Source organism: Peromyscus californicus, unplaced genomic scaffold (assembly GCF_007827085.1).
Source record: "Peromyscus californicus insignis strain IS unplaced genomic scaffold, ASM782708v3 Scaffold_5__1_contigs__length_169319896, whole genome shotgun sequence".
In the NCBI taxonomy this organism is placed as follows: domain Eukaryota; kingdom Metazoa; phylum Chordata; class Mammalia; order Rodentia; family Cricetidae; genus Peromyscus; species Peromyscus californicus.
In genome coordinates, this window is record NW_026294573.1 from 8,773,137 (window position 1) to 8,798,831 (window position 25,695).

The 25,695-nt window shown below is 48.4% G+C and overlaps 1 protein-coding gene across 1 annotated transcript in view; it reads left to right on the forward strand.

Moving 5' to 3' along the window:
• Positions 1–941: 941 nt before the first annotated feature.
• Mtor (mechanistic target of rapamycin kinase) overlaps positions 942–25,695 on the forward strand; it is a 114,124-nt gene continuing 89,370 nt past the window's right edge. The window contains exons 1-17 of the mRNA XM_052714953.1: positions 942–1,074; positions 3,975–4,150; positions 4,770–4,878; positions 5,523–5,755; positions 6,362–6,562; positions 8,108–8,242; positions 13,244–13,519; positions 13,602–13,710; positions 17,469–17,655; positions 18,539–18,667; positions 19,595–19,839; positions 20,281–20,496; positions 21,064–21,269; positions 23,487–23,609; positions 24,254–24,343; positions 24,595–24,687; positions 25,501–25,635. Of these exons, the coding sequence (XP_052570913.1) occupies positions 3,989–4,150; positions 4,770–4,878; positions 5,523–5,755; positions 6,362–6,562; positions 8,108–8,242; positions 13,244–13,519; positions 13,602–13,710; positions 17,469–17,655; positions 18,539–18,667; positions 19,595–19,839; positions 20,281–20,496; positions 21,064–21,269; positions 23,487–23,609; positions 24,254–24,343; positions 24,595–24,687; positions 25,501–25,635 (2,649 nt within the window). The 5' untranslated portion in view covers positions 942–1,074; positions 3,975–3,988. The remainder of the gene's footprint in view (positions 1,075–3,974; positions 4,151–4,769; positions 4,879–5,522; positions 5,756–6,361; positions 6,563–8,107; positions 8,243–13,243; positions 13,520–13,601; positions 13,711–17,468; positions 17,656–18,538; positions 18,668–19,594; positions 19,840–20,280; positions 20,497–21,063; positions 21,270–23,486; positions 23,610–24,253; positions 24,344–24,594; positions 24,688–25,500; positions 25,636–25,695) is intronic.

The following is a 25,695-nucleotide window of genomic DNA, read 5'->3' on the forward strand; positions in this document are numbered from 1 at the left end:
ATTTTTATATATTGGTGTTTGCCTGCATGTACGTCTACACATCACGTGCGCGCCCGACGCTGGCATAGCCCAGTATAGGGCATCTCATCCCCTGGAACTGGATTACAAGCAATTGTGAGCCAGTGATCTGGGTGCAGGTTCCCTGGAAGGACAGCTAAGGCTCTAACCACTCAGGCTTCTCTCTAGCCCAGAACTTGAATTCCTGATCCTCCAACCTCCACTTCCAGAGTGTTGGGATTACAGGCGTGCCCTTTATGTGGTGCTGGGGATTTAATCCATGACTTTCATGCATGTTGGGCAAGTACTCAACTGTTATCAGCTGAGCTACATCTACAGCCGGCATCTACAGGTCAGGCTATGGGCCTGTTTGGAAGCTTTTTTTAAAAAAAGGGATTTTGCTTTAAAATCTTTTATTTAAAGTAGCTTCTTGGTGATCGTCTCTCGAGAATGACCTCACAAGTAAGGCAATCTGGGGTAGTGAGAATAACTAATAACTTCCCAATGTATATTAAATTTTACAAATTCCAAATGCACGAGTCCCTCTGTAATACGATTCCCAAGACAGTATGTCTTCTACAGTAATTCGAGGGCGTCAGACACTCAGCCCCTTCTCAGCATCACGTCGGGCGCGATCCCTAACCTCTGCCCAGGTCGTCCTCTAGGTACACGCAGTTTCTAGACTCGGGCCCCACACGGCCACAATTCATACCGAGGGGAATCGTAGTAGCGACGTACCGGATGTGTGCGTGGAAGTGACCAAAATCAACTCACAACGGATTGGTTCTCCGGAATATTCCTAAGCTTCTTTCGCCTGCCACTGGCCCCGTGTTTTGTCTATTTGAACAATCCCCGCCCCGCCAGAAGCCGGTCCCGAAACTACACTTTTTCATGATTATTGGTGAATGTTCCTGCCCATCCTTGTTCTCGGCCAGCTGATTGGTTGTTGGGCTTGAGAGCCCGCCCTCCCCTCCCGGGCCCAGAGGACAGCGGGGAAGGCGGGTGGTGGGGCTGGGGGCCTGAAGCGGCGGTACCGGCTCAGGCGGCAGCAGCTGAGGCGGTGGCCGAAGCCGCGCGGTGAGTCTGGGGCCTGGAACCGAGCACTTGCGGCCGGCGGGATGTCCAGACTCACGGCCAGTCTGGGTCGTGCTGGGGGAGGCCCGGGAAGCCGCCCGTCTGGACCATGCAGCGTCTCCACACCAATCTCGCGACCGGGGCGGCCCGCACCGCGCCCTCGGGGAGACCCCCAGGTTGGCGGATCTGCTCCAGGCCTGCGTGGCGCCTTTAGGTCTCTTGCCCGGTCTCAGTCACCCCTCCAGAACCACTCACAGACGGTGGAGCCTGCCCCTGGGAGCTCCAGCCCCCTACACCGGGGTCAGCCCCCTACACTGCACGGTGGAGACCCGTCGGGGACTCAGACCTCCGAGCTGAGCTGGGTTCCACCGAGCCCACGCAGTCTCTACCTCTCCGGTGTCCTCAACTTCACGTTTCAACCTTTCATCTTGAACTCCTCTAAGGCATGACCCAAACCTTTGGGATATGTGACTCCAAGTAGTTACTTTGAATCCAGCCTGGGGCAGCTGGCTTGTAGGTAAACCCTATAGTGACGCTCTAGTTACTTGCGTGAGAGTAGAAATTCCGTGTCGGCCTCCTTCCAGCAGCAGCCTCGTGTGTGTACACACTCAGTAGTGGTTTCTTCTCCCTGAAAGGGTCTGGTTCCTTTTACAGTATCTTTTATCTCAGCAGTGATTAGTATTTGAAAGTTTTTCAAAATCATTTGTTCCCTGGGTTTGTTTGCCCATCTCCTAGAGCATGACCTTGAACTTCTGATCCTCCTGCGTCCACCTCTGAGTGCTTGGGCTTAAAAGTGCGCGGCATCCTGCTTTGGTTATGAGGTGCTGGGGATTGAGCCCAGGGCTCTATGCATAATTAGGCTGTGTCTCACAAACTCATTCAAAACCAAGATGTTTCAGGAATTGCGTTTTTTGTTTCTTGGTATAATCTGGCAGGATGGGTGTCTGCCACTTCCGTGGCATTGTGGGCTAGCCCTCTTTTTGTGGCCACTTTGTTGTGTTCCCCCTGGATCGTAAACTCGTTGGAGGAAACAAACAGCACATAAGTGAGGAATGAGTGTTCTCTTGTAGCTCACAATTGTAGTAAGTTGCCCCTTCCGATCAGGGCAGATTTGTTTTAGACCTGCCTTCCCAATCCAGTGAATGCCTGTCCCTCATATGAAATGGTGTAGTTCTTGTAGATATCCTTTCCTATGCTTTAAATCATGTCTACTTTGCTTTTAAAATCAAATACAACATAAATGGTTGTGACACTGTATCATATAGCAAATAATGATAAGAAAAGGAAACCTGTATGTGTTCAGTGCAAACTAAGGGTTCCCCTGCCCCATTGTTTCTTCCTTTTTAAATTTGCATTTATTTATCAGTGGCGGCATACATGCAATGGTGCACACGTGGAAGTCAGAACAACTTGTCGGAGTCCGTTCTTTTCTACCTTGCGGTTCCCAGGGATCAAACTTAGTCATCAGTCTTGACAGCAAGCGCCTGTACTCACTGAGGCATCTTGCTAGCTCGCCATCCCCAGTGTATTCCCTCCACATTTGGTAGAGTCTGCAGGTTCAGAACCCATGATGAGAAGGGCTAGCATGTAACTGTACTACACTCTACAGCAGCCCTTAGCTGCATGCCGCTGGTGAGCACTTGAGATAGTTAGAGCACTAGATTTTGGAAGCTTGGTCTCAGATGGATTCAGACTGAGATAGTTAGAACACTAAATTTTGGAAGCTTGGTCTCAGAAAAGAATGGGGAAGTTATCAATAAGTTTATATACCAATAAACCATCAAATGACAGCTTTTGGATTATTGGGTTTAGTACAGTATAGCAGTTTCAACTGTTTCTCTTTTAATTGGCTGGTGATAGTCTAGGACTAAAGAGCCCTTGTTGCTTGTCCAACAGACCCCAGTTGGGTTCCCAGTACCCTTGTCAGGCAGCTCACAGCTGCCTGTGATTCCAGCTCCAAGGGCTCTGATGTCTTTTTCTGGCCTTTGCAGGCATCTGCACATATGCAGCATACACTCAGAAAGACACGCATAAATACACCTAAAATTACTTACATGGCTTGTATTATGTTTCTGTTGGGCAGGGCTGCTGAAGGATAGTCATCGCTTTCCTTCAGCAAATGGTACTCTGAGGAAAGGGGATGTCTTGGTCTTAATTCTCTTTCTACCTCCATGCTTCTGGTACCTAACCTTGGGCCACGTCCACAGTAGTTCTAACAGTGAGCAAGAGCTGTGTGCTGCACTTCTGGAAACACTTGAAGCACGTTAGTTTTCCCCTCAACCCACAAGTTAGGCACTGCCATCCTTCTGTTGTGGTGCTGTGGAGACTGGGGGATCTGAGTGTCTTCCTGAAGGTACATGTATAACTTTGCAGCAGGAATCGAGCCCAGGTGGCTTTCTCACCAGTCTGCAATCTGGTCCTCTAGAGTCCTGCACCTGTTGAGTGGATGGAAACCTGTGCTAGGAACTAAGGGCACAAATACATAGTTTCTAGAGTACTGAGAGATGGGTCGGGGCCGAGGCTCAGGTGGTTTAATGCTGGCCCGCACACACAAAGCCTAGCACTGCATGACGTGGATGTGGTGGCACTCTTAAAATCCCAGTGGTTGGCGGTGGAATCGCGATAGCAATTCTAAGCCATCAGCCACATAGTGAGTCCAAAGTCATGCTGACAATATAAGACTGACTAAGAAACAAATATAAAGGGACCAGCAAGATGGAAGGCTCAGGAGCAACCTGAGTTATCTCTGGCATCCGCATGGAGGAAGAAGAGAATTAATTCCTTCAAGTTGTCCTCTGACCTCTTATGTGCTGTGGTGTGCACATGCACACACAAATAAATGTGAAAAAAAGTTTACTTTTAAAAAATTTGAAAAGAATATTGAAAGATGTTCTTCTCTGAAGAATCTTAGGGCAAGATGCTCGGGACAGGTCCTGCCGTGGCCACCGCCAGCGCCGCCACATCTAGCAATGTGAGCGTTCTGCAGCAGTTCGCCAGTGGACTGAAGAGCCGGAATGAGGAGACCAGAGCCAAAGCGGCCAAGGAGCTCCAGCACTATGTCACCATGGAGCTCCGAGAGGTTGGTCTTGTCTGCTTCGGGGCCAGTCCTTGTTGGGTACTGGGGCCGATGCGCCGTCGCTGGTTTAGATTGTTGCTGCGGCGCAGTGAGTATTTGAGAGGACACCAGCATTCATGTTCTGGGAGCATGCGGGCTCCTGTGCAGTGATTGCACATTGCTGTGATGTTGCTCATTTTATGATTACAGTTTACCTGTTTTATTTTATTTTTTATGGGTTTTTTTTCCCTAATTAATACCAGCCCTTCAATTCTTTGTATCTGTCAGTGATTGGGATGGGTTTGCAGAGTTGATGGTCTCGGAACTTTCTAAACAGAGACCACAGTTGAGGTCAGACACTGACCTGTCCACCCTTGTCCCACTGGTATTAGGACTTAGGACGTTGTTGAGACAAGCTGTTCTCTGCCATAGAGTAGAGAATCAGTAAGTAGTTGCTAAATAAACAGAGTCATGTGATCAGTTGCTCTTGGCTTTAAAGCTATGGAAATGGGCAGTAGGTTTGTCTTTGGTTTGGACTGTACCTGCCGCCCCTCCATCCTAATCTCAAGGTGCCAGCTGTCACCACTGCTGTTACCAGTGGGAAGGTAATAGAAAACTGTTCTGTGCACGTCTTCCCTTGCAGATGAGTCAAGAGGAGTCCACCCGCTTCTATGATCAGCTGAACCATCACATTTTTGAACTGGTTTCAGGCTCAGACGCCAATGAGAGGAAAGGTGGCATCTTGGCCATCGGTAAGGACAGAGTTTCTGGTAGCAGTAACCGTTAGGGACACAGGACAAGTCATCTTTATGTTCACTGTACCCCTGTCTGCACTTGCTAAAGGTGTAGTACCTAGTTCATCTTTATTTGAAGAGTTTTAAGGAGCCTGTAGTTTTCAGTGTATGTAGACAAGTAATAATTCTAGTAGAAGTCCTGGGATGCAGGCAAGACACAGTCTTAGGTGTGATAACTGAGTCTCAGAACTGGTTTGCCAGAGTTGAGACCAGAAGCCAGGTTTTCATTCTTCTGCCCCAGATTGCCTCTGGCAGGTCTGGCTTCACAATAGAGCAGGATTTGTCACAGTGGGGCCCACAAATACAAAAGTAGAAATGGGTGCTATTTGCCTGAGGACTGACCGCAAATCCTGTGAATTGTCACTCAGTCTGAAGAGTTTTCTCTCTTGGAAAGGAGATATGCAGATGTGTTCAAATGAGGTCATTTTGATTTATGTGCATAGTTCTTGCACAAAAATCCAATCTACTGGTTCAAATGAAAAGCCGCCTTCTAATGTGTAGAAATGTATTGAGAGTGGAGAAAGGTTCATTTACCAGCATTCAGCTCCAGGCCACATGCATCCCAGAACGCACCACATGGTCACCTTTGCTTTCTTTTCTAGCCAGCCTCATAGGAGTAGAAGGTGGGAATTCCACCAGAATTGGCAGGTTTGCCAACTACCTTCGGAACCTCCTCCCCTCAAGTGACCCAGTTGTCATGGAAATGGCATCCAAGGCCATTGGCCGTCTTGCTATGGCAGGGGACACTTTCACTGCTGAGTATGTGGAGTTCGAAGTGAAACGAGCCTTGGAATGGCTGGGTGCTGACCGCAATGAGGGCCGGAGACATGCAGCTGTGAGTGACCAGAGGACGGAGCCCAGCCGGGGTTGGGGAGCAGTGGGCCCTGTTTCGTGCTTTGCTTCCTTCTGAAGCTTGTCCTGGGAAAAAAAGAATTCCAGGGTGTGAGGTGGGAGAGTCAGTCTGTTTGAGAACACTCTGGCAGTGGATGCAGCTGCTTTCCACTTGGTTCAAGGAAGTAGCACAGACATTAACCCTGGTGAATGGCTTTGTCATTCACAACTTTGTGCGTGGCAGCCTTACTAAAGACACTAGTCTTCTCTGAAATGAAAAAAGTAACAAAATTGAATATCAAATGTGTTTTCATCCAGTCAATCTTTATTGACTGTACTGAATTGTTGGTTAGTGCTAAAGCGTCAGACACCTGCCTGTCCAGCGTGTGTGTTCAGATGGTGCTGGCATTCTGTGTTTGTCAGCAGCCGGTGGTGAGCACGGAGACGCTTGGTCAGTCTTCCTTTGCTTCTCCTGGCACCAGGCTTTCCCAGCTAGGAGGATGAGGCTTTGCTCTCCCCTGCAGGGAGATGCTCTAGGATGACAGGGGAGTGTCCTGAGAGAACAGAAGTCCCAGTAGGAATAAGAGTTCTGTTTGTCCTTCTCTCCCAGGTCCTCGTTCTCCGTGAGCTGGCCATCAGTGTTCCCACTTTCTTCTTCCAGCAAGTGCAGCCCTTCTTTGACAACATTTTTGTGGCTGTGTGGGACCCCAAGCAGGCCATCCGAGAGGGAGCTGTGGCTGCCCTTCGTGCCTGTCTGATTCTCACCACCCAGCGGGAGCCAAAGGAGATGCAGAAGCCTCAGTGGTACAGGGTGAGGCAATGGGTTCATACTAGCCACTAACAAAGCACTATTGTTTGGAGAACCATGGCTGGCCACAGTGCCTCATCACGTTTGTTTGGGCCTGGAAGATCTTTCTGTTCACTGTGAATCAGGAGTTACTTTATTGCATTTTCTTAGTAAAGATACATTGGTAACCACATCATTGTTTTATGCAATACTAAGAATGAAAATGAGCCGGGCGGTGGTGGCGCACGCCTTTAATCCCAGCACTCGGGAGGCAGAGCCAGGCGGATCTCTGTGAGTTCGAGGCCAGCCTGGTCTCCAAAGCGAGTTCCAGGAAAGGCGCAAAGCTACACAGAGAAACCCTGTCTCGAAAAACCAAAAAAAAAAAAAAAAAAAAAAAAAAAAAAAAGAATGAAAATGAAAAAAAAAAAAGAATGAAAATGTGTCAAGACTATGATTCTAGGCGTCTGGCTGTAGCAACACACCTCTTCAATCCCAGCACTCCAGAGGCAAAGCCAGGTAGATCTCTGTGAGTTTGAGGCTAGCCTGGTCTACAGAGCGAGATCCAGACAGGTACCAAAACTACACAGAGAAACCTGTCTCGAAAAACAAAACAAAACAACAACAACAAAAAAAGAATTGGGGTCAGACCATGAACTTGAGATCCTTCTGCCTCTACCTCCATAGTACTGGAGTTATAGGTATGAACCACCATGCCTACTTTTATGCCATGCTGGGCATTGAATCTAGAACTTCCTGCATGTTAGATAAACACTGTGAACTGAACTATATGTCCAGCCTCTGGACCACATCTTTTGAAGTTTGATAATTGGCCAGGTAGTGGCTCACATCTTTTATCCCAGCACTTGGGAATCAGACAGGCAGGTCTCTTGAGTTCAAGGCTATCCAGGTATACATAGTAAGACCCTGTCTCAAAAACAAAAGCAAATAATGTTTGATAATTACAATTTGCCAGCAGTGACCATATCATCTTTGCTTCAATATGTAATTAAACAACCAAGATTAAGTCCTGTAAACAAACAAAAAAAGACTTCAAGGCAAATCTGGGCTACCTGATAAAACACTGTTTCAAGACAAACAAACAAACAAAAAACATCAAAGTAATAGCTGGTATTTGCTGCCTTCATATCAGCAGTTGTTAAAATGTAGAAAATTGGGTCTGCAGTCAGTGAATGCATTTGCTACTAATTTGCAAAGGGATAGTTCCCTCTGCTCCAGTGTCCTGAGTCCTGTGCTGATAGCTGTTGCCAAGAAAATGTACTTCACAGGAGTCCTGAATATGAGAACGAGAGACCTGGCCTCCCTCTTTGCCTTTGCTGTGTGACATTGGACAAGTCACTTAATTCCTTTGGGCCTGTTTTATGTAGCAGGCTATCAGAGTCATTTGCCTCAAAGGCAGGTCGAGAGCATTGGCGCTAAATTAAACAAGAGAGCTTGTAAGTCAGTATTGATGCTCAATTCCAGCAAGCACTGGAATGCCTGTGAACCTGGGTAGGGGGGCTGTGTTGTCTGCCTTGAACCCTGGATAATAACAGCACTCTCTCTATCTAGCACACATTTGAAGAAGCAGAGAAAGGGTTTGATGAGACCCTGGCCAAAGAGAAGGGCATGAACCGAGATGATCGAATCCACGGGGCCTTGCTGATCCTCAACGAGCTAGTCCGAATCAGCAGCATGGAGGGAGAGGTAAGGAACTGTGGGGAGCCCAGGATCCTGTGCTGATGTGTCAGCAGGCGAGGAAGGCCCTTGTCCTCTCAGGGCAGCAGATAAGATAATTTCAGGTGGCAGGAAGTCCCGTGACAATCATGAAGCAGGCAGTAAGACCGTGGGTATGAGGTTGGAGGGCTGAGCGGAGGCTCAGGGTCTGCCCTCCCTGAGATGGCACCATCTAGTGAGAGCCACGTGACGTGAATGAGGCTTGTAGCTGGCTGGGAACTGTATTCTAGCAGAGGCTTTGAGATGGGAGAGAGTTTGACATGGGAAGGATGGTTGATAGTTGTGAACAAAGGAGAAAGAGGAGATGGTGTCAGAGAGGGAGTGGGGTCCAGTTAATAGGCTCACTGTCTGTGGTCAGCAGTTTTATTCTAATTGCAGGCACTGATGTCAGTGGGATGCACGTGGGAATCATGGGGTGTTGTGACTTTCTAACACCTCTGGCTGCTTGTGGGAACAAGTGTGTGGAGAGGTGGGAATGAGATCAGTTAGGAGTTGTTAAATCAGTTCAGGTTGAAGTTGCTAAGGTGGAAGGATTTTGCAGCCTATAAGAGAAAACAGGAAGGGCTGGCTGAGTCCACATTGGCCTGAATGAACATGAGAGAAGACGCTCTAGATGTCTCTGTCTTTATGGGAAGCCATTTTGGGGTTCTTAAACCAAAGTGGGTCATTGGAAGAGGCCTTTGTCACAAGCTACAGCATCCTTGCCTTCTGTCATTGGCCAGAGCAGCCCACGTGGCCACGGCACGGCTGGATGATGGAACTCTGAGCAGCACCAAGGCCTGTTGATGAGCTAGGCTCTCGTAGTTGAGGTCACATTCTGGTGGCTGCCACAGGAGGCTCCTGGAATAGTCTGGCTGGCTTCAGTTAGCTGTGGTGACACAGATACTGAGAAGGCAGGATCAGGAGATGTTGGAGTAAAACTCCATCCCTCAGACTTGCTGCGAGGCTCTGTTGGTGTGGCACTTCACCAGGGTCCCCTGACTTCACAGACAGTGGCTGGTTGGTCACAGCTGTGCGTTGTGTCGGGGCAGCACATGGAAGATGTGTGACCCCACTTCTGATAATGTGTGATTTAGATAAGCCTCATGTTCCTCCCTTTGTACAGGGCCGTTCCCCATCGTGCTGGACTTGAAAGGTTTCTTTTTTGGGGTTTTCAAGACAGAGTTTCTCTGTGTAGCCCTGGCTGTCCTGTAACTCACTCCGTAGACCAGACTGGCCTCGAACTCATAGAAATCTGCTTGCCTCTATGAGATTAAAGGCGTACCAGTTGAGAGGTTTCTAAATACATACGAAGTACACAGCCCCTGATGGTGGACATGGTGTAAATGATGGCACTCTGAAATTTCTCTGCCTGAGTCGTATTGTAGTTCAGACAGTTCCAGGACCTTTATTTTCTCCTAGTGAAACAAGATGATGTCACCTAACACATAAAGGTGTCAGCACCAAGTGAAAAGGTCCTCACAAAGGTGCCTTGTGAGTTACAGGAAGCCTAAAACGTAAGGATTATATTCATTCTGTGTCCGCTCCCTCACCAGGTATTAGTGGAGAGCCTAGTGTGTACCAGCAACAGTGAGCCCTAAGAGCTAGAGCAAAGAGCAGTGAACCAAGCGGGCCACCTTCTAGCAGGAAGACAGACAGTACTGTGTAGATAAAAGCACATTCTGATAAGTTGTACAGTGTTAATGTGCTGGGGAATGGAGAAAGCCCATGTGTGTTTGAACACAGTTGTGAGGGAGGTAAACAGAAAGCCATTCCAGGCAGCTGATGGACCAGTGTGAAGGCCACAACGCAAGAGTGTGCTGCTGTCAAAGACAGGGTTTCTCTGTGTATCTTTGGCTGTCCTGGAACTCACTCTGTAGAGGCTGACCTTGAACTCACAGAGATTCGTCTGCCTCTACCTCCTGAGTGCTAGGACTAAAGACATGCACTACCACCAACCGGCTCTTTCACTAGACCTGGAGCTCAATGATTCAGCAAGACTAGCTGCCCAGTGGTCTCTGGAGCTCCTGTCTTGGCCTCCCCTGACACCAGGTGTGCGGGCGTGTGTACCCACGCCATGCTTGCTGTATGGGTGCTGGGCATCTGAGCTCCAGTCCTTCTGCTTGTGCAGGAAGCACTTGGCTGACTGAACCATCTGTTTCCTGAATCCCTCGGAGTGACTTTGGACTCACGTGAGCTCTTGGTGAGGGCAAAGGGCTGAAACCACAAAGTCAGTTAAGAGAGGACTGCAGAGCAGTCAGCATTTCTGACAAGCTGAGTTCAGGGTCCCAGGACCAGATGGAGAGAACCAACTCCCACAAGTTATTCCCTCACCTCCACACACATACACCATGTAATAAAAGATATTTGAAGAGGCCGCTATGGCTGTGCAAGAAGTGGCTGGGTTCTGGCGTAGGATAGATTGGAAAGACGAGAGGTCAAAGTGCTTGGTTTTGTAACTGGGACAATGGAGTTCCTTTGCGCTGAGATGGGGAAGCAGGATGAGGAGAAGGGGTATTTTTGAACATGTTAAGTTTGAGGTGCATGTTGGGCATCTGTGTGGCCTATTGAGTAGTTCCAGGGAGAAATCTAGTTAGGAGAAGTAAATGTGGGGGTCACCGCTAATTTAAGTCATGAGATTAGGCAAGAACTACACATGACCTGGTGTAGATAGAAAGAGATGGGGTCTGTAAACCTTAAGTTGAAAAATGGGGGGTGGGGGTGGGGATTTAGCTCAGTGGTAGAGCACTTGCAAGGCCCTGGGTTTGGTCCTCAGCTCTGGAAAAAAAAAAGAAAAATGAGGAAGATCGGGGGGAGACAGGAGCAGCTGGGAAGGAGGAAGACAGGCCAGAGAGTGTAAGGCTCAGTGGAAGTAGCAAGGATGGTCTCATGCAAGAGATCACAGTGTATCAAATGCAGCAGATAGTCTCGAGAGATGAGGACAAGGGGTGGTCCTGGGATTTAACAGCAAAGAGCTTTCAATGACTCTGATAAAGCATGTCTTCTTGAAAAATGAAAATATGTGTGCCAAGAAGAGCTGGAGACTGCTGGAGGACCAGTTGGGATGAATCTCTTCAACATCGGATAGACCAGCACTGTCAGGCACCTTATTTCACGCCACCCCAGGATGAGGATTCTGAGAAAATGATTCGCCTGAGTTTCTACTCAGCTTTAGGGAAAGAGATCAGAATGTTCTTCACAGGGTGCCAGCGTCGGGCTATCTTCACTGTCCGCAATTCGGCCTTCCTGAACCTGGCAGGGGATACTTGGACATAGGAACTCCAGGCTGGAGGTTTCTTTCTTGCTCAGTTAACGAATTCCCCCCAAGTGCCTGCCTTGAGGAGATTTCTGTCAGGGTCCAGAACAGATGCTACAAGCGGCTGAGGATTCTAATCTGAGGGATATTGAATGAATCTGAGCACACTGAGTTCTTTAGTCCATTCACTTTATTCTTCTCAATCAATTCTACCTACACAACTTCTTTTCTGCTCTCTTACTTAGCTCCTCTCGGTCCCTCCTGCTCTCGGTCCCTCCTGCTCTCGGTCCCTCCTGCTCTCGGTCCCTCCTGCTCTCAGTCCCTCCCGCTGTTCTCTCATCGTTCTACCTAGTTCTTTCCATCTCCGTCCTCATCTCTGTTCTGCTCCATCAAGTCTTTTCTTGCTGTTCTCTCATATCTGTCTAGGTCTTTTCCATCTTCTCCCCTTCTTTGTCCACCCAAACATGCGTGTGTGTGTGTGTGTGTGTGTGTGTGTGTGTGTTTATCTCCATTCAATAACAACTTGTTAGTAAAAACTACAAAGTAAACTCTCAGGGACAAATGTTCTGATAAGAGTCACACTTGGCAAAGACTTGGTCAGGTTCATTGGTGACTAACAACAGCTGTAGGTTGTAAAAAATCCTGACTATCTCTTAAAGGGATAGCTACAAGGGTTACAAGGAAAGAAATTAAAACAATGAGAGATTTAAGGAAAAGGCAAAGAATATGTGTACTATTTTATGTGATTAATAATATCCAGATATGGTTAGTCAGTTAACAGCCTTTTTCTGTTAGTCACCTGAATCTCAGGACCTATATATAATTAGTCTACTGAGCCCAAAATCTTGCATTAAAAACTGGTGTAGAAATAAATACAAAGTGTTAATTGTTATTTGAATCAGAATGGGGAGGTGCTGGTGGAGGAAGCTTAGGGCAACATAGGTGCTGTTGATCTCTTGAAGGACTAAGGTATACCAAGGCCAGACACCTGCACTATCACTTCTGGTTCACTATAATTCTTCTGAAGAGTTTTGATCCAGCAAGGCCAGGCACCTGCAATTCTGCTCTGTGAAAGTTCTATGAAGATACTTTGTCTGGTCAATATTTACCTTGTCAGTGGCTAAGGCTGGAGAACAAGACCTCTAAGTGTCTACAGTCCACATGGAACAATAGATCTAGTATGAAGCATATTTTAGTATGTTTCTATTTATAAAAATTGTACAGTTAAATAAGAAGGCATCTTCTAGACTATCCACAGGTATGTGTGCCCAAGATTGAGATACAATCGTGAGATTACATGTACACATAACATGGAAATGCATGGTAAATCGGGAGAATCATAGCTGTTATTGCACAAGAGGTTTACAACAAGAGACAATCAGTTCATTCAAAAGGCAGTAATTCCATAACACCTGGCATGATGGTTTCCTCTGACAGCACTCTTAGTTCTGATAGGGTGACCTTCTGAACTCTAGTTGTCACTGCTGTATACTCTCATGGACTTTTGCTACCAGTGGCTCTCAATACTTAGTAAAATGTGTTCTTCTGCCCAACATTAGAACAGGATCTGGTCCCCTGCAAGGCTCTAGGGAAGTGGTAGTCCAGGTGAAGAATGGCCCTTCCACATTGCAGGTAGTTGCAGTCAGGGTTGGGCAAGTGGATTGCTCTGCAGACTCACTGTGCCCAAGGTAAAAGCTGCAAAGTGACTAGTTTTTTCCTTCCTTGCTCATGTCCAGCGTCTGAGAGAAGAGATGGAAGAAATCACCCAGCAGCAGCTGGTACATGACAAGTACTGCAAAGACCTCATGGGCTTTGGGACAAAGCCCCGGCACATCACCCCCTTCACCAGTTTCCAGGCTGTGCAGCCCCAGCAGTCGAATGCCTTGGTGGGACTGCTGGGGTACAGCTCCCACCAAGGCCTCATGGGATTTGGGGCTTCCCCCAGCCCCACCAAGTCCACTCTGGTGGAAAGCCGCTGTTGCAGAGACCTGATGGAAGAGAAATTTGATCAGGTAAATGGCAAAGGCCTTTGTCTTTTTCCCCGAGCCCCACCTCTTCCTCTGCTCTGCCAACCCTGTACCCTTCTTCTCTCAGGTGTGCCAGTGGGTGCTGAAATGCAGAAGCAGCAAGAACTCGCTGATCCAGATGACAATCCTTAATCTGTTGCCCCGCCTGGCTGCATTCCGACCTTCCGCCTTCACAGGTGAGGCTGTCCTTTGAAGACATCCCTTCTTCAAGGATAATCAAACAGGGACAGAAGCGGTGGTCCCTGAGAGTCAGGTCTGCCTCTCTTGAAACAGCGCTGACATGGTGGCTAGTCTCTGGTCACTTTGCCCCGTCCAGTTTCTCCGTTTTCTATTAAGAGACCTAGTGGTCTCTTAATATCGAAATGGTGGTACACATGTGTAATCCCAGCACCTGGAGGCAGAGGCAGACGAATAAGGAGTTCAGAGCCATCCTTGGCCATGTAGTGAGTTTAAGACCAGCCTGGACTACATGGTACCCTGTCTCAGAAAAAAGCAAAAATAATCACAGTCTGTAGTGGAAGGTCAGTTCTAGGCCAGGCCATTACATTAAGCACACATAACTTCTTGTGCTGGGTATAGTGTCTCATAACTACATCACAAGCCTTCGGAGCCTGAGGTGGGGGACATCTTCAGCTTAAGGCCAGCCTGGGTCTCAGACTGAAGGCAACAGAAGAGCACTTCAGGTCCATACTGTCAACAGTGCCCATCTGGGGCAGGGTGGGTTTAGTGACCTGCTTTTTCTCCGTGGTGATCACAGAGCATCCTCACCACCTGTAAGAAAGAATTGTGGGTGATTTAGAGCAGTTTCCGCAGATGGTGGACAGTGTATTTCCAGGTGCTGTACTGTCCTCAGTGGTCACTGGGTTGCAGACTGTCGAGTCTCACCTAGCTCAGATACAGGCCTTCCTATGGGACCTTCTCAGATGTTCTGGCTGGAGACGTTCTTTTCCTTTCCACCACAGTCCTCAGCTGTAGGAAGCTTGGGTGATGGACTCAGTGTGAATCCTGCACCAGTCTGTAACTGAAGTTTGGGACAGGTTATTGACCCTTGTGGGTCTCTACTTCCTGACTAGTGGAAAATAACATGATAATCCCTACCTCCCAGAATGAACAGCATGAATGCTTAAGCACCTTCTCTATTGCCTGGCACAGAGTAAGCCCCAGTAAATGGAAACCATTATTCAATTATTATTGCCTTCTGGAGTTACTTCAGATGCATTTTGGAAATGAGGAGGTACACATGATAATACTCTAGTTGCCTATTTGTATTTAATGTCCCTCCCTTGCCCCTTACTTGGTGAGAGTGAGACCTTGTCTCTTTGTATTTCACTGTGGCATGCTGCCTGTGTTTAGTAGCATTCAGAACCAAGTAAGGTCTAGTGGTATAAAGGGCAGGTCAGCCTGACCCTCAGCGTGTGCTGTCCCAGCATGGATTCTCCCATGCCATCCAGGCCAGATAAAGCCATTGGGGAGTGGGGGTGTAAAATGGTGAGGTGTTAAACAGGCTAGGTCTGACAAGTACAGTGTGTTGGGTAAGCACCAAACTGTCACGTAAACTTGCTAAACCAAAGAGAAACAATAGAATGAAAATCACCCATAACTTTTGAAATTTTCCCTTCTGCGTTCCTGGCGCCAGCAGCTCTTTTCTTTCCTAATGCCCAGACACACCCCGGTCAGTAGAGCTTTAAATGGTCTTGGTTGAAAGTCTGGTTCAAAAGAAACTTAACAGCTAGGCCAAATTTGATCAAAGTCTGGCATGCTGTTGAAACAGTTACCATGGTACATGGGGGGTGGGGGGCGACTGCCTAGCGACAGGATACAAAGACAGAGGCCCTGTGTGTATTCTTTTGATGTAGGCTTGTTGTTTTGTTAAACACATTAAAATACAGCAGTGAAATTCAGTCTAGAGAGCCGCCATAATTGCACACCTCCATGCTGAAGCGCCTATTATTAAAACTCACAGTATGGAAGTCATTGCCTAAGCTTCCCAATGGTAGAAGCTCTGGGAATAGCAAAAATGCCCTGAAATAAAATTTAAGAGAGCAAAATACAGGCTGGGCATACTAACACAAATAAGTGAGAACATTACCCTAAGGGCCTGTGAGATGGGTCAGTGGTGAGGACACTGGCCCCTGTGCCTGAGGACCATCATTGGTGGCAGAGAGGGAGCCAAAGATGAGAATCAGGAAATCCTTTGTTCAGAGACAAACATTCCAGCACAAAGTACCCAAGAACACCTGCTCTTGCATGCTGCTCATGTAAGAAACATAATGAAGGTGCAGGTGCTTTCCAGATCACATACTTAAATCTCACTCTACTGTATCTACAGTAAAAACCTCCAGGAAACAGCTGAGAGATCTCCAGGCCTACACTGAACAAAAGGGCCCGTTAACTGTAAATAATATTTAATATTACTTCCATTGTCGTTACACTGCCAGGTTAGAGTAATCTCTTTGGTGGTTTTTGTTGTTTTTTTTAGTTTCTCGAGACAGGTTTCTCTGTGTAACTGCCCTGGCTGTCCTGGAACTCACTTTGTAGACCAGACTGGCCTCAAACTCAGAGATCCGCCTACCTCTGCCTCCCGGGTGCTAGGATTACAGGCATGCACCACAACTGCCTGGCTTACTTTGGATTTGGGTATTAAAAAGAATTATTTTATGTGTCTGGGTGCTTTACCAGCATATTTGTCTGTGTACTACATGAGTACCTGGAACTTTATGTAGACCAGGCTGGCCTTGAACTCACAAAGATCCACCAACTTCTGCCTCTCAAGTGCTGGCCCCTTAGCAGATTTTTTTTTTTTTTTTTTTGGTTTTTCGAGACAGGGTTTCTCTGTGTAGCTTTGCGCCTTTCCTGGGACTCACTTGGTAGCCCAGGCTGGCCTCGAACTCACAGAGATCCGCCTGGCTCTGCCTCCCGAGTGCTGGGATTAAAGGCGTGCGCCACCACCGCCCGGCCAGATTTTTTTTTTTAAGGTTTTTCGAGACAGGGTTTTTCTGTGTAGCTTTGGAGCCTGTCCTGGAACTCACTCTGTAGCCCAGGCTGGCCTTGAACTCACAGAGATCCGCCTGCCTCTGCCTCCTGAGTGTTGGGATTAGCCACCACCACCCGGCTTGCCCCTTAGCAGTTTTTGAACAGGAACATGTACTCTCCCCCCAGAGTACTAATGGAGCATTTAGCAAGATGGCTCAGCAGAAGTGGTGCTTGCCCCTAACCCTGGTGACCCACATGGTACAAGGAAAAAACCCATCCCACGAGCTGTCCTGTGGCTTCCAAATGCACATTGACAAATTTCCCTCAGCACACCCACACGCATACAAATACAATATAATTACAAAAGAATTGGACTAAGGAGACAACTGTATGGTACTCTCCTGAAGATGCCCTTTTTGCTTTTACTTTTTTTTTCATTAAAGATTTATTTAATAAATATGTATACAGTGTTCTGCCTGCAGGCCAGAAGAGGGTGCCAGATCTCATTACATATGGTGGTGAGCCACCATGCGGTTGCTGGGAATTGAACTCAGGTCCTGTGGAAGAACCGCTAGTGCTCTTAACCACCGAGCCATGTCTCCGGCCCTGCTTTTAGTTTTTTTTTTTTTTCCTCTGTGTAGCTTTGCGCCTTTCCTGGATCTTGCTTTGTAGACCAGGCTGTCCTCGAACTCACAGAGATCTGCCTGCCTCTGCCTCCCGAGTGCTGGGATTAAAGGCGTGCGCCACCACCGTCCGGCCCTGCTTTTACTTTTTAAAGGAAAGACAAAAGACATTTCTTATTCCAGAAGACATACCTGAGGAGTGATTGCCAAGTGTAAAATGCCTTATAAGGTTTATCCTTTAAATTCTTAGAATCTCTCCACTGGGCTGCCTTAACTTAAATTTGAGCGCTGTACAGGGACTCTGACCTTGGCCATGTGTCTTGTCTTCTCTGTACCAGATACTCAGTACCTCCAGGATACCATGAACCATGTCCTGAGCTGTGTCAAGAAGGAGAAGGAGCGGACTGCAGCGTTCCAGGCCCTGGGGCTGCTTTCGGTGGCAGTGAGGTCCGAGTTTAAGGTCTACTTGCCCCGTGTGCTTGACATCATCCGAGCAGCGCTGCCTCCAAAGGACTTTGCCCACAAGTAAGCATCTCTGGTGGGATTTCACCTTGTACTCCGTTCAGCTGGAGAGTAAGCGCAGTCCATCCGCTGCACAGCTTAAGCCGCCGTTCCACAGGTGGTTGCACTCTGAGGTATGACAGGTGAAGGGCAGTCCCTCCTCACTTGAGCCATGCTCTTCAGCTGCAATGACTGTGTACGTAGTTAGAAAGGGGGATACCCCAAGAACTTGTTGAATGTCAGTGCATTCTCCAGGCTGGCTCTTTTCTCTGGCATTCAAGTCTTACGTTGATAGAGCCCTTGTGGAGGAATCCCTGACTAGAACGGAAGAGATCAGATGGTCATCTTTTCCCTTAGCTAAAATGTAACAAGTCATCCCACCACTGACTATGTGAGCAAGACCTTTGGCATCTTGCCAGATGGAGAGCCAGGCTGCCCTGGGAAGTCAGTGTCAATGGCATTGCGCTTTGCTGTTTCCCTGTATGTTTGTTAGCAAGGGCTGCTCTGCAGATTCCAAAGCCACCTGTCCTGAAACCCAGCGTTTTCATCATAGGGAGACATTTCTTCCTGTGGGATACCTGTACACTGCCCTCTGGTTCCTGAGGAGCACTCCTCAGTTTGCTTCCCAACTAAGTCCTTTGGTTAGCCCCCTATCAAGTATGATGCCTCTTCCTGAATTCAGAGAAAGAGCCCTTCTGTAAGACACAGTACTGCCCTCTGCTGGCGCAGTGTTTTCAATACACCCACAGTGACTGCTGGGCTGGGTCCAGTAGAAGTTTGCAGAAATCTTTACACTCACTGTGGCCAGTGCTGTCTGAATAACTTGCCCTCCTGGCCACAGCGTGTCTTTGAGGTAGGACGTTATGAATGTCTTTATGTCTAAAGTAGCCGTTCTATTTCTTTGCAGGAGGCAGAAAGCCGTGCAGGTGGATGCTACAGTGTTCACATGCATCAGCATGCTGGCACGGGCAATGGGGCCAGGCATCCAGCAGGACATCAAGGAGCTGCTGGAGCCCATGTTGGCTGTGGGCCTGAGGTATGTGCAGAGGCCTGTGGCCACCAGCCTCAGGAATGGGTCTGGCTTAGAAGAGAGAGGCAGGTTATTCGGATATTAAATTGGATAGGCAGGCTAGCTCAGGCTAAACACACAGGTTGGTTAGGAAGCCCAGCTCCATCACTAGCTCCTGTGTGATCTTGACTCAGCTGCTTCTCTGAGTCTCAGATTTCTTGTCTGAAAAGAACAGTTTATACTGTCTAGGATAGTTGTAGGGATTAGGGGAAAGAGTTCAGGAAATAGCCACTAGCTCAAGGCCTGGCGTATAGAGAGTACTTGGTAAGTGTGTATGGCGGCAGTTGGTGTTATTACCGGGGAGACTGGCTAGCCTCCCAAAATGTCATTTCCTCCCTTGTACGGAGGATGATCTCTGTCTGCTTCCTGGTCATTGACTGAGACTCTGTCTCTGGTGGCTAAATTATATTTTGTAAGGTCTTTGGTAAAAACCACAAATGTGTAGATTATTCTGAAATCTGAGACGAGGCCAAGGTTGTTCAGCACTTCGAGACTAAGCAGTGATGGTGCCCGGTCCTCCTGCCCAGAGCAGACTGCACCCCACACTCTGGCCACATAGTGGCAGACTGCCCCACACTCTGGCCACATAGTGGCAGACTGCCCCACACTCTGGCCACATAGTGGCGGACTGCACCACACCCTGGCCACATACTGGCGGACTGCACCACACCCTGGCCACATAGTGGCGGACTGCACCACACCCTGGCCACATAGTGGCGGACTGCACCACACCCTGGCCACATAGTGGCGGACTGCACCACACCCTGGCCACATAGTGGCGGACTGCACCACACCCTGGCCACATAGTGGTGGACTGCGCCACGCCCTGGCCGCATAGTGGCGGACTGCGCCACGGCCTGGCCGCATCGTGACTGCTTTCCTCCTCCTCTGCAGCCCCGCTCTCACTGCTGTACTCTACGACCTGAGCCGGCAGATTCCGCAGCTGAAGAAAGATATCCAGGATGGGCTTCTGAAGATGCTATCCCTGGTCCTTATGCACAAACCCCTCCGGCACCCAGGCATGCCCAAGGGCCTGGCCCACCAGCTGGCTTCCCCTGGCCTCACCACCCTCCCTGAGGCCAGCGACGTGGCCAGCATTACCCTTGCCCTTCGAACCCTTGGCAGCTTTGAATTTGAAGGTAAGACATTACAGTGGCCCTTGCCAAAGTGTTGGGGTACTGTGGCCCTGAGAAAGGGGTGAGAGTGTCTAGATTCCTGGGTCTTTAGAGTCGTCACCACAGAGCACTATATATGTAGTGGCTCTTCCTTCCCAGGCTTTACCTGTTTAATTCCTGCCCTCTGCTTTGTTTCATGATGTGTTTGGGGCAGATGGTGTTCAGAAAAAGCGTGCATTGTTTCAGAAAAATAATACATCAGAGGTGGAAACCTCAGGATGGCACTCTGCTCCTCCTCACCTCCTCACTGACCTGCAGCCAGGAGGGGATTTATTGCTTTCGAACGTATGGCAGGGGTTTCTGGATATCTCCATTCTTGTGATGCTGTGATGTTCTGTGTGGTTGAGTTTGGAATTCTGTCCCCAGCAGCAGGGTTCATTCTCTTCCCTTTTCCTTTGTGCCCAGGCCACTCTCTGACCCAGTTTGTCCGCCACTGTGCGGATCATTTCCTGAACAGTGAGCACAAGGAGATCCGCATGGAAGCTGCCCGCACCTGCTCCCGCCTGCTCACACCCTCCATCCACCTCATCAGCGGCCATGCCCATGTGGTTAGCCAGACGGCCGTGCAAGTGGTGGCAGATGTGCTCAGCAAGCTGCTTGTGGTCGGGATAACAGACCCTGGTGAGTCTTATAACGGGCAGGCCAGGGGTCCTGGAGCTTAAGGTGTTTGCATGGTCTGTAGAGAACATCATTAGCATCAGTAATTTCATGTTTAGCTATTTCTCTGCTAAGGCGTTAGCTTGGCTTCTCCAGCCTGTGGGTGTAAGATAATCAGTTTTTTACTTAATTTCTCTTTATTCCTAGAATAGATTAAGGTGGGGGGTGGGGGAGCGAAGATTAGATGAAGAAGTGTTTTGGAGTTTGGTCAATAGGGCAGTGGTTCTCAACATGTGGGTCATGACCCCTTTGGGGTTGGATGAGCCCTTCACAGGCGTCACCTAAGACCATCGGGAAAACACAGATATTTACATTACAATTCATAACAGCAAAATTGCAGTTATGAAGTAGCAATGAAAATAGTTTTATGGTTGGCGATCACCACAGCATGAGGAACTGTATTAAAGGGTCGCAGCGGTAGGAAGGTTGAGAACCACTGGGCTAAGGTGATAGCAGTGGGGGTAGAAACTGGGAAGGGGATGGAGAGATGGGACCCTGAAGAGCTGTTCAAAGACTTGTTTGCTCCTGCAGACCCTGACATCCGCTACTGTGTCTTGGCATCCCTGGATGAGCGTTTTGATGCCCACCTGGCCCAGGCAGAAAACTTACAGGCTCTGTTTGTGGCTCTGAATGACCAGGTCTTTGAGATCCGAGAGCTGGCTATCTGCACCGTGGGCCGACTCAGTAGCATGAACCCAGCCTTTGTCATGCCTTTCCTGCGCAAGATGCTTATCCAGGTAATGGGGTGACAGGCAGCAAGGATATAGGACCTCCACAGTGAGTCAAGAAGGAAGTGCTGAGGACAGGGACCGGGAAGAAAGATAGAGATACTTGACTAAGTCACGTTTGGCACCAAGAGTCCACATTTCCTAGCTTTGAGTTCAGTTCAAGTGTGAGCTTCTTGGCAGCATGATGTGAGGCCTTCTTGGTCCCAGACTAATCTCTCAGGCAGCTCGTCTGTCTTTGTGGCAGGTCCCCAGTGAACCAGCATCCTGGCTTTCCCTGCATCTGCTGCAGGGTCTCAGGCTTCCTGCTCGTTCCTGTCTTCTGTTCTCCTTTTCTTGCCAATGGTAGCCAAGCACAGAGGCTGTCCGCCTTAACCTCTGGGAATGATTCCACATGATCCTGTGGTCATTGAGCTTGGTCAGGGGTCACTGGCTTTCATTTAGTCATGTAATGTCTTGGTCCTCTGGAGAGATCCAGGTGGCCTTTCTGCTGCAGTCTAGGTCCTTGATTTTGTCTTCACCTGCCTTGTAAGTTTCTTGGCTCCTGTGAACGATTCCTGTTCCAATTCCTCCCTCCTTGATATGTCCTCCCGCATCATTTGAAATAGACGTGTTGCGTAACACGTGAGGAACTTAAACACAGAATTTCAGTATGTGCAGCTCACTCTAGGACAGTGTCATTTATTTGCCATAGTTAAACGTGGCTGCAGATGTGATCATCAGTTGACAAATTGGAAAACTGTACTTTGTTGACACTTCCATTTTCAGCCTCATGACTTCCTGCTTTAACTGCAGGCCTGTGTTGGGGGTGCCTGTTGCTCAAATCTTAAGACACCTAAGGCTCTGAGAAGGAAGCAGCCATTATTGAGCCTGCCAGCTCAGACTGTGCTATGTTTCACATGGAAATATCTCCTAATGAGATCATGGGTTTGTTCATTCAGTCAGGACTTAATGCACATCTGCTCTGTCCCACGTAGAGCTGTGTGCTGGTGGTGTGTCGGTGAGCAAGCCAGAAACAGTTCTTGTCCTTGGAAAGCTCATACTCAGCCAACCGGCCAGCTCATTTTCCTGGTGCTGGAGAATGTGAAACGCCATCAGATGAATTGACCATGTGCTGAACTTAACCCATGAAACTTAAAAAAATAAATACATAAAAATTTAAAAAATACTTATCTACACTATATAGGGGGATTAAAACCAGGGCCTTGTATGTATTAGGAAAATGCTATCACTGAACTATACCTCTAGTCTTTAAACTCTGAAATAAGGAAAAATAGTTTGGGTATAGATAATTCCAAATTGATTTGTGCATCTTCGTGTATCGGTGAGTGCCTTGGCCTTTTCCGGTCTGCGGTCTAGTCACTGGGTGCTGGTGGATTTCACAGTGGTACAAATGGCTCTGACTCTAGCTTGGTCTACACTACACCTGCCAGTTGTCCGCTGCTCCCTGGGGTACATTCCCTGCAGCCAGCCAGCATCCCGTGGGTCCTTTCTTGTACTGCTAACTACTTACTTACTGTTGTCTCCTGTCACTGGAGAAAACAGGCTGTTGAGGGAATACAGAATCAGTTAGCAAGTCAGCAACTGAGCAAAATGTCTTCATTCCCTGCAGACCATCTGCTGGACCCCTGACTAACTGGGCTTTGTGGTGTTCACCTCAAGCATGCTTGCATTCCCTTCCCTCAGCCATACCCAGAAGTCTGTCTGGAGGATTGCCAGTGTCTACTTGATCTTGAGCTCACTGCTGTACTAGTGTTTTGGGGGTGTGAGAACAAGCCTGGCAGCTCTCTGCAGTGATGCCTCAAGATGGACCTCTCACGCCTCCTGCATCTCTATGTGTCTGGGTCAGCGTGGAGATCTAGCTGTCCTTTCTCTTCCACAGCTCTTCCAGCACTCCTTTGATTCCTTTGTCATTATTTATAGACTCTCTTGGTGATTTTGTGTCTGGACAGGGTTTTCCCCGGGAGCCTTCTCTTCAGTCCCTTGTCTGGCAAACTGTACTCACAGCTCTAACGGGTGCTCCTTCTGCAGTACCGCAGGACTTTGTACTGCTGTGACTGGAGAAGGGACAGCCAGAGCTGTTCTGGGACCTTACAGATCCCCGTGCTTGCTGAGTGTGCAGTAGAAGCTTGTGGGAGTCGGGTTCCTTCTCTAGCTCCTGACACATTTCCCTTTACACAGTTCTCTCGGTTTTCCTCTGCCATAGTGTGTCACCTTTCTTCCCTGCAGATTTTGACAGAACTGGAGCACAGTGGCATTGGGAGAATCAAGGAGCAGAGTGCCCGCATGCTGGGGCACCTGGTCTCCAATGCCCCCCGACTCATCCGCCCCTATATGGAGCCTATTCTGAAGGTACAGCCCAGCAGAGGGCTAGACTGGTATCTGTCTTACCTCTGTGTTTAGGAGACGGGGGTGCTTCAGCACTGCTACACTGAACTGGGTCGATCATTCCTTTGGGCCAGGCTTGGCAACAAGGGCTACACATAGCGCCTTGAGTTAGAGTGCCAAGAAGCTCACCAGTTGTGGGAAAGAGTTTGGAAAGGAGAAGTAGGTAAAGAGCGTGTGTACTTTCCCCAGATGAAGAAAAGTGAGCTGTAACACATGAACACAGCCTCGGTGCGAAGATGGTATTCATGTGAAGTTTTTCATGTCTAAGACATACACCGCTGGAGGGATGCTAGACAGGCAGAGTTAAAAGGACATGAGAAACATCTTCAAATCGTGGTGCTTCCTGGAGCATACACTGGGCTTGTGTTTGCTTTAGAGAAAAGCTTGGAAATCCACAGTCCAGAGACTCCTAGGTTCATAAAGCCTAGAAGTAACTTATGTGTGACCTAGAGGGTCCTTGGAGGGCTCTTCTTTTGTTTGTTTGTGTTCTGGTGTTAGGGGTTGAACCCAGAGCTTTGTATGTACTTGGGAGCTGTGCTGCCCTCTAGGGGTCAGATAGAGCTCCTGTAGATTCCAGTCCACACATTCTCTCATACCTTCTTCTATAGGCTTTAATTTTGAAACTGAAAGATCCAGACCCCGATCCAAACCCGGGAGTGATCAATAACGTATTGGCTACAATAGGAGAACTGGCTCAGGTGAGGGGCTGCTGCTTTTCCATGGGTGGAAGGAAACTCTAGCCCTGGGGAAGTCAGAGTATTCTTTTCCTCTTTGTTCTGTTTCTGGTTTTGTTTGTTCTTACTTTCGTTTAGAGACAGGGTCTCACTGTGTTGCCCAGGCTGGCCTCAACTTCTAGCGTTTTTATAGGTGTGACCCACCATACCCTCCCAAAGAATGTCTTCATGCCATAATCTCTCATCCTGCCTGCCATTGTCTTTTCATTTTGCAGGTTAGTGGCCTAGAAATGAGAAAGTGGGTTGATGAGCTCTTTATCATCATCATGGACATGCTCCAGGACTCTTCTCTGCTGGCCAAAAGGCAGGTGAGTACCGCTGTTGGCTGAGTAAGCAGGCAGTCCCATGGGACCAGGAACCAGGGACTGGTTCCTCTCTGTTCATTGTAGTGTGCCCAGTCATACATAGAGCTTTGACAGATGGTAAGTGCTTGACATTTTTTATGAATGTGGAAGGAGAAAAGAATCTCAGAGCAAGCCTGGGCTCTCCTCCTGACCAGTCCCCTGCAGTTGGTATCCAGGCTGAGCATACACCATCCTCTGTATGGAGGAGGAAAACGCTGTCTGCAGTCTGGTTGTTAGAGCCCCAGCTCCTAGAAGGAGGAAGCAAGCTCGGACACCGCCTGTGGAGGCAGTCAGCTTCCCCTCTCCCTCCCCAGGCACTGGAGGTTGATAGAGGAGTAGTCTAAAGTGAAGAACAGTATTACTTTCTTCTGTAGTTCCTGGTAGTCATTCAGGATATGAAAGGAGAAAGGTGGGAATATGCTGTACGGTTTTTTGTTTGTTTTTTGAGACAGTGTCTCACTCTGTGGTCAAGGCTGGCCTGGAACTCACTGTGTAGGTAGAACTGACCTTGAACTGAAGGCAGTTCTCCTACCTCAGCCTCCCTAGTACCGAGAGTACAGACGTGAGCCATGACACCCATCTCTTATTCTTTACCTTTTGATCCTGTGATTGTAGGTTTGTGCTTGGTCATCTATTTTTGTGTCCTGACTCTAGGATTCCTATTCATGCTTCCAATTGGCTCTGGCATTTCACTTTATTTTTCTCGATACAAAGAGTATACCCGTGCTTTCTTTTCTTGTACTGGTTCAATGAACATGTTGCCTTTTGTCCATTCAGGTGGCCCTGTGGACCCTGGGACAGTTGGTAGCCAGCACCGGCTATGTGGTGGAACCCTATAGGAAGTATCCCACTCTGCTTGAGGTGCTGCTGAATTTCCTGAAGACTGAGCAGAACCAGGGCACACGGAGAGAGGTAGACAGCATGGGTGCCTGGTCTGCAAAGACTTGACTAGGACAGTGGAGAGAGGAAGTG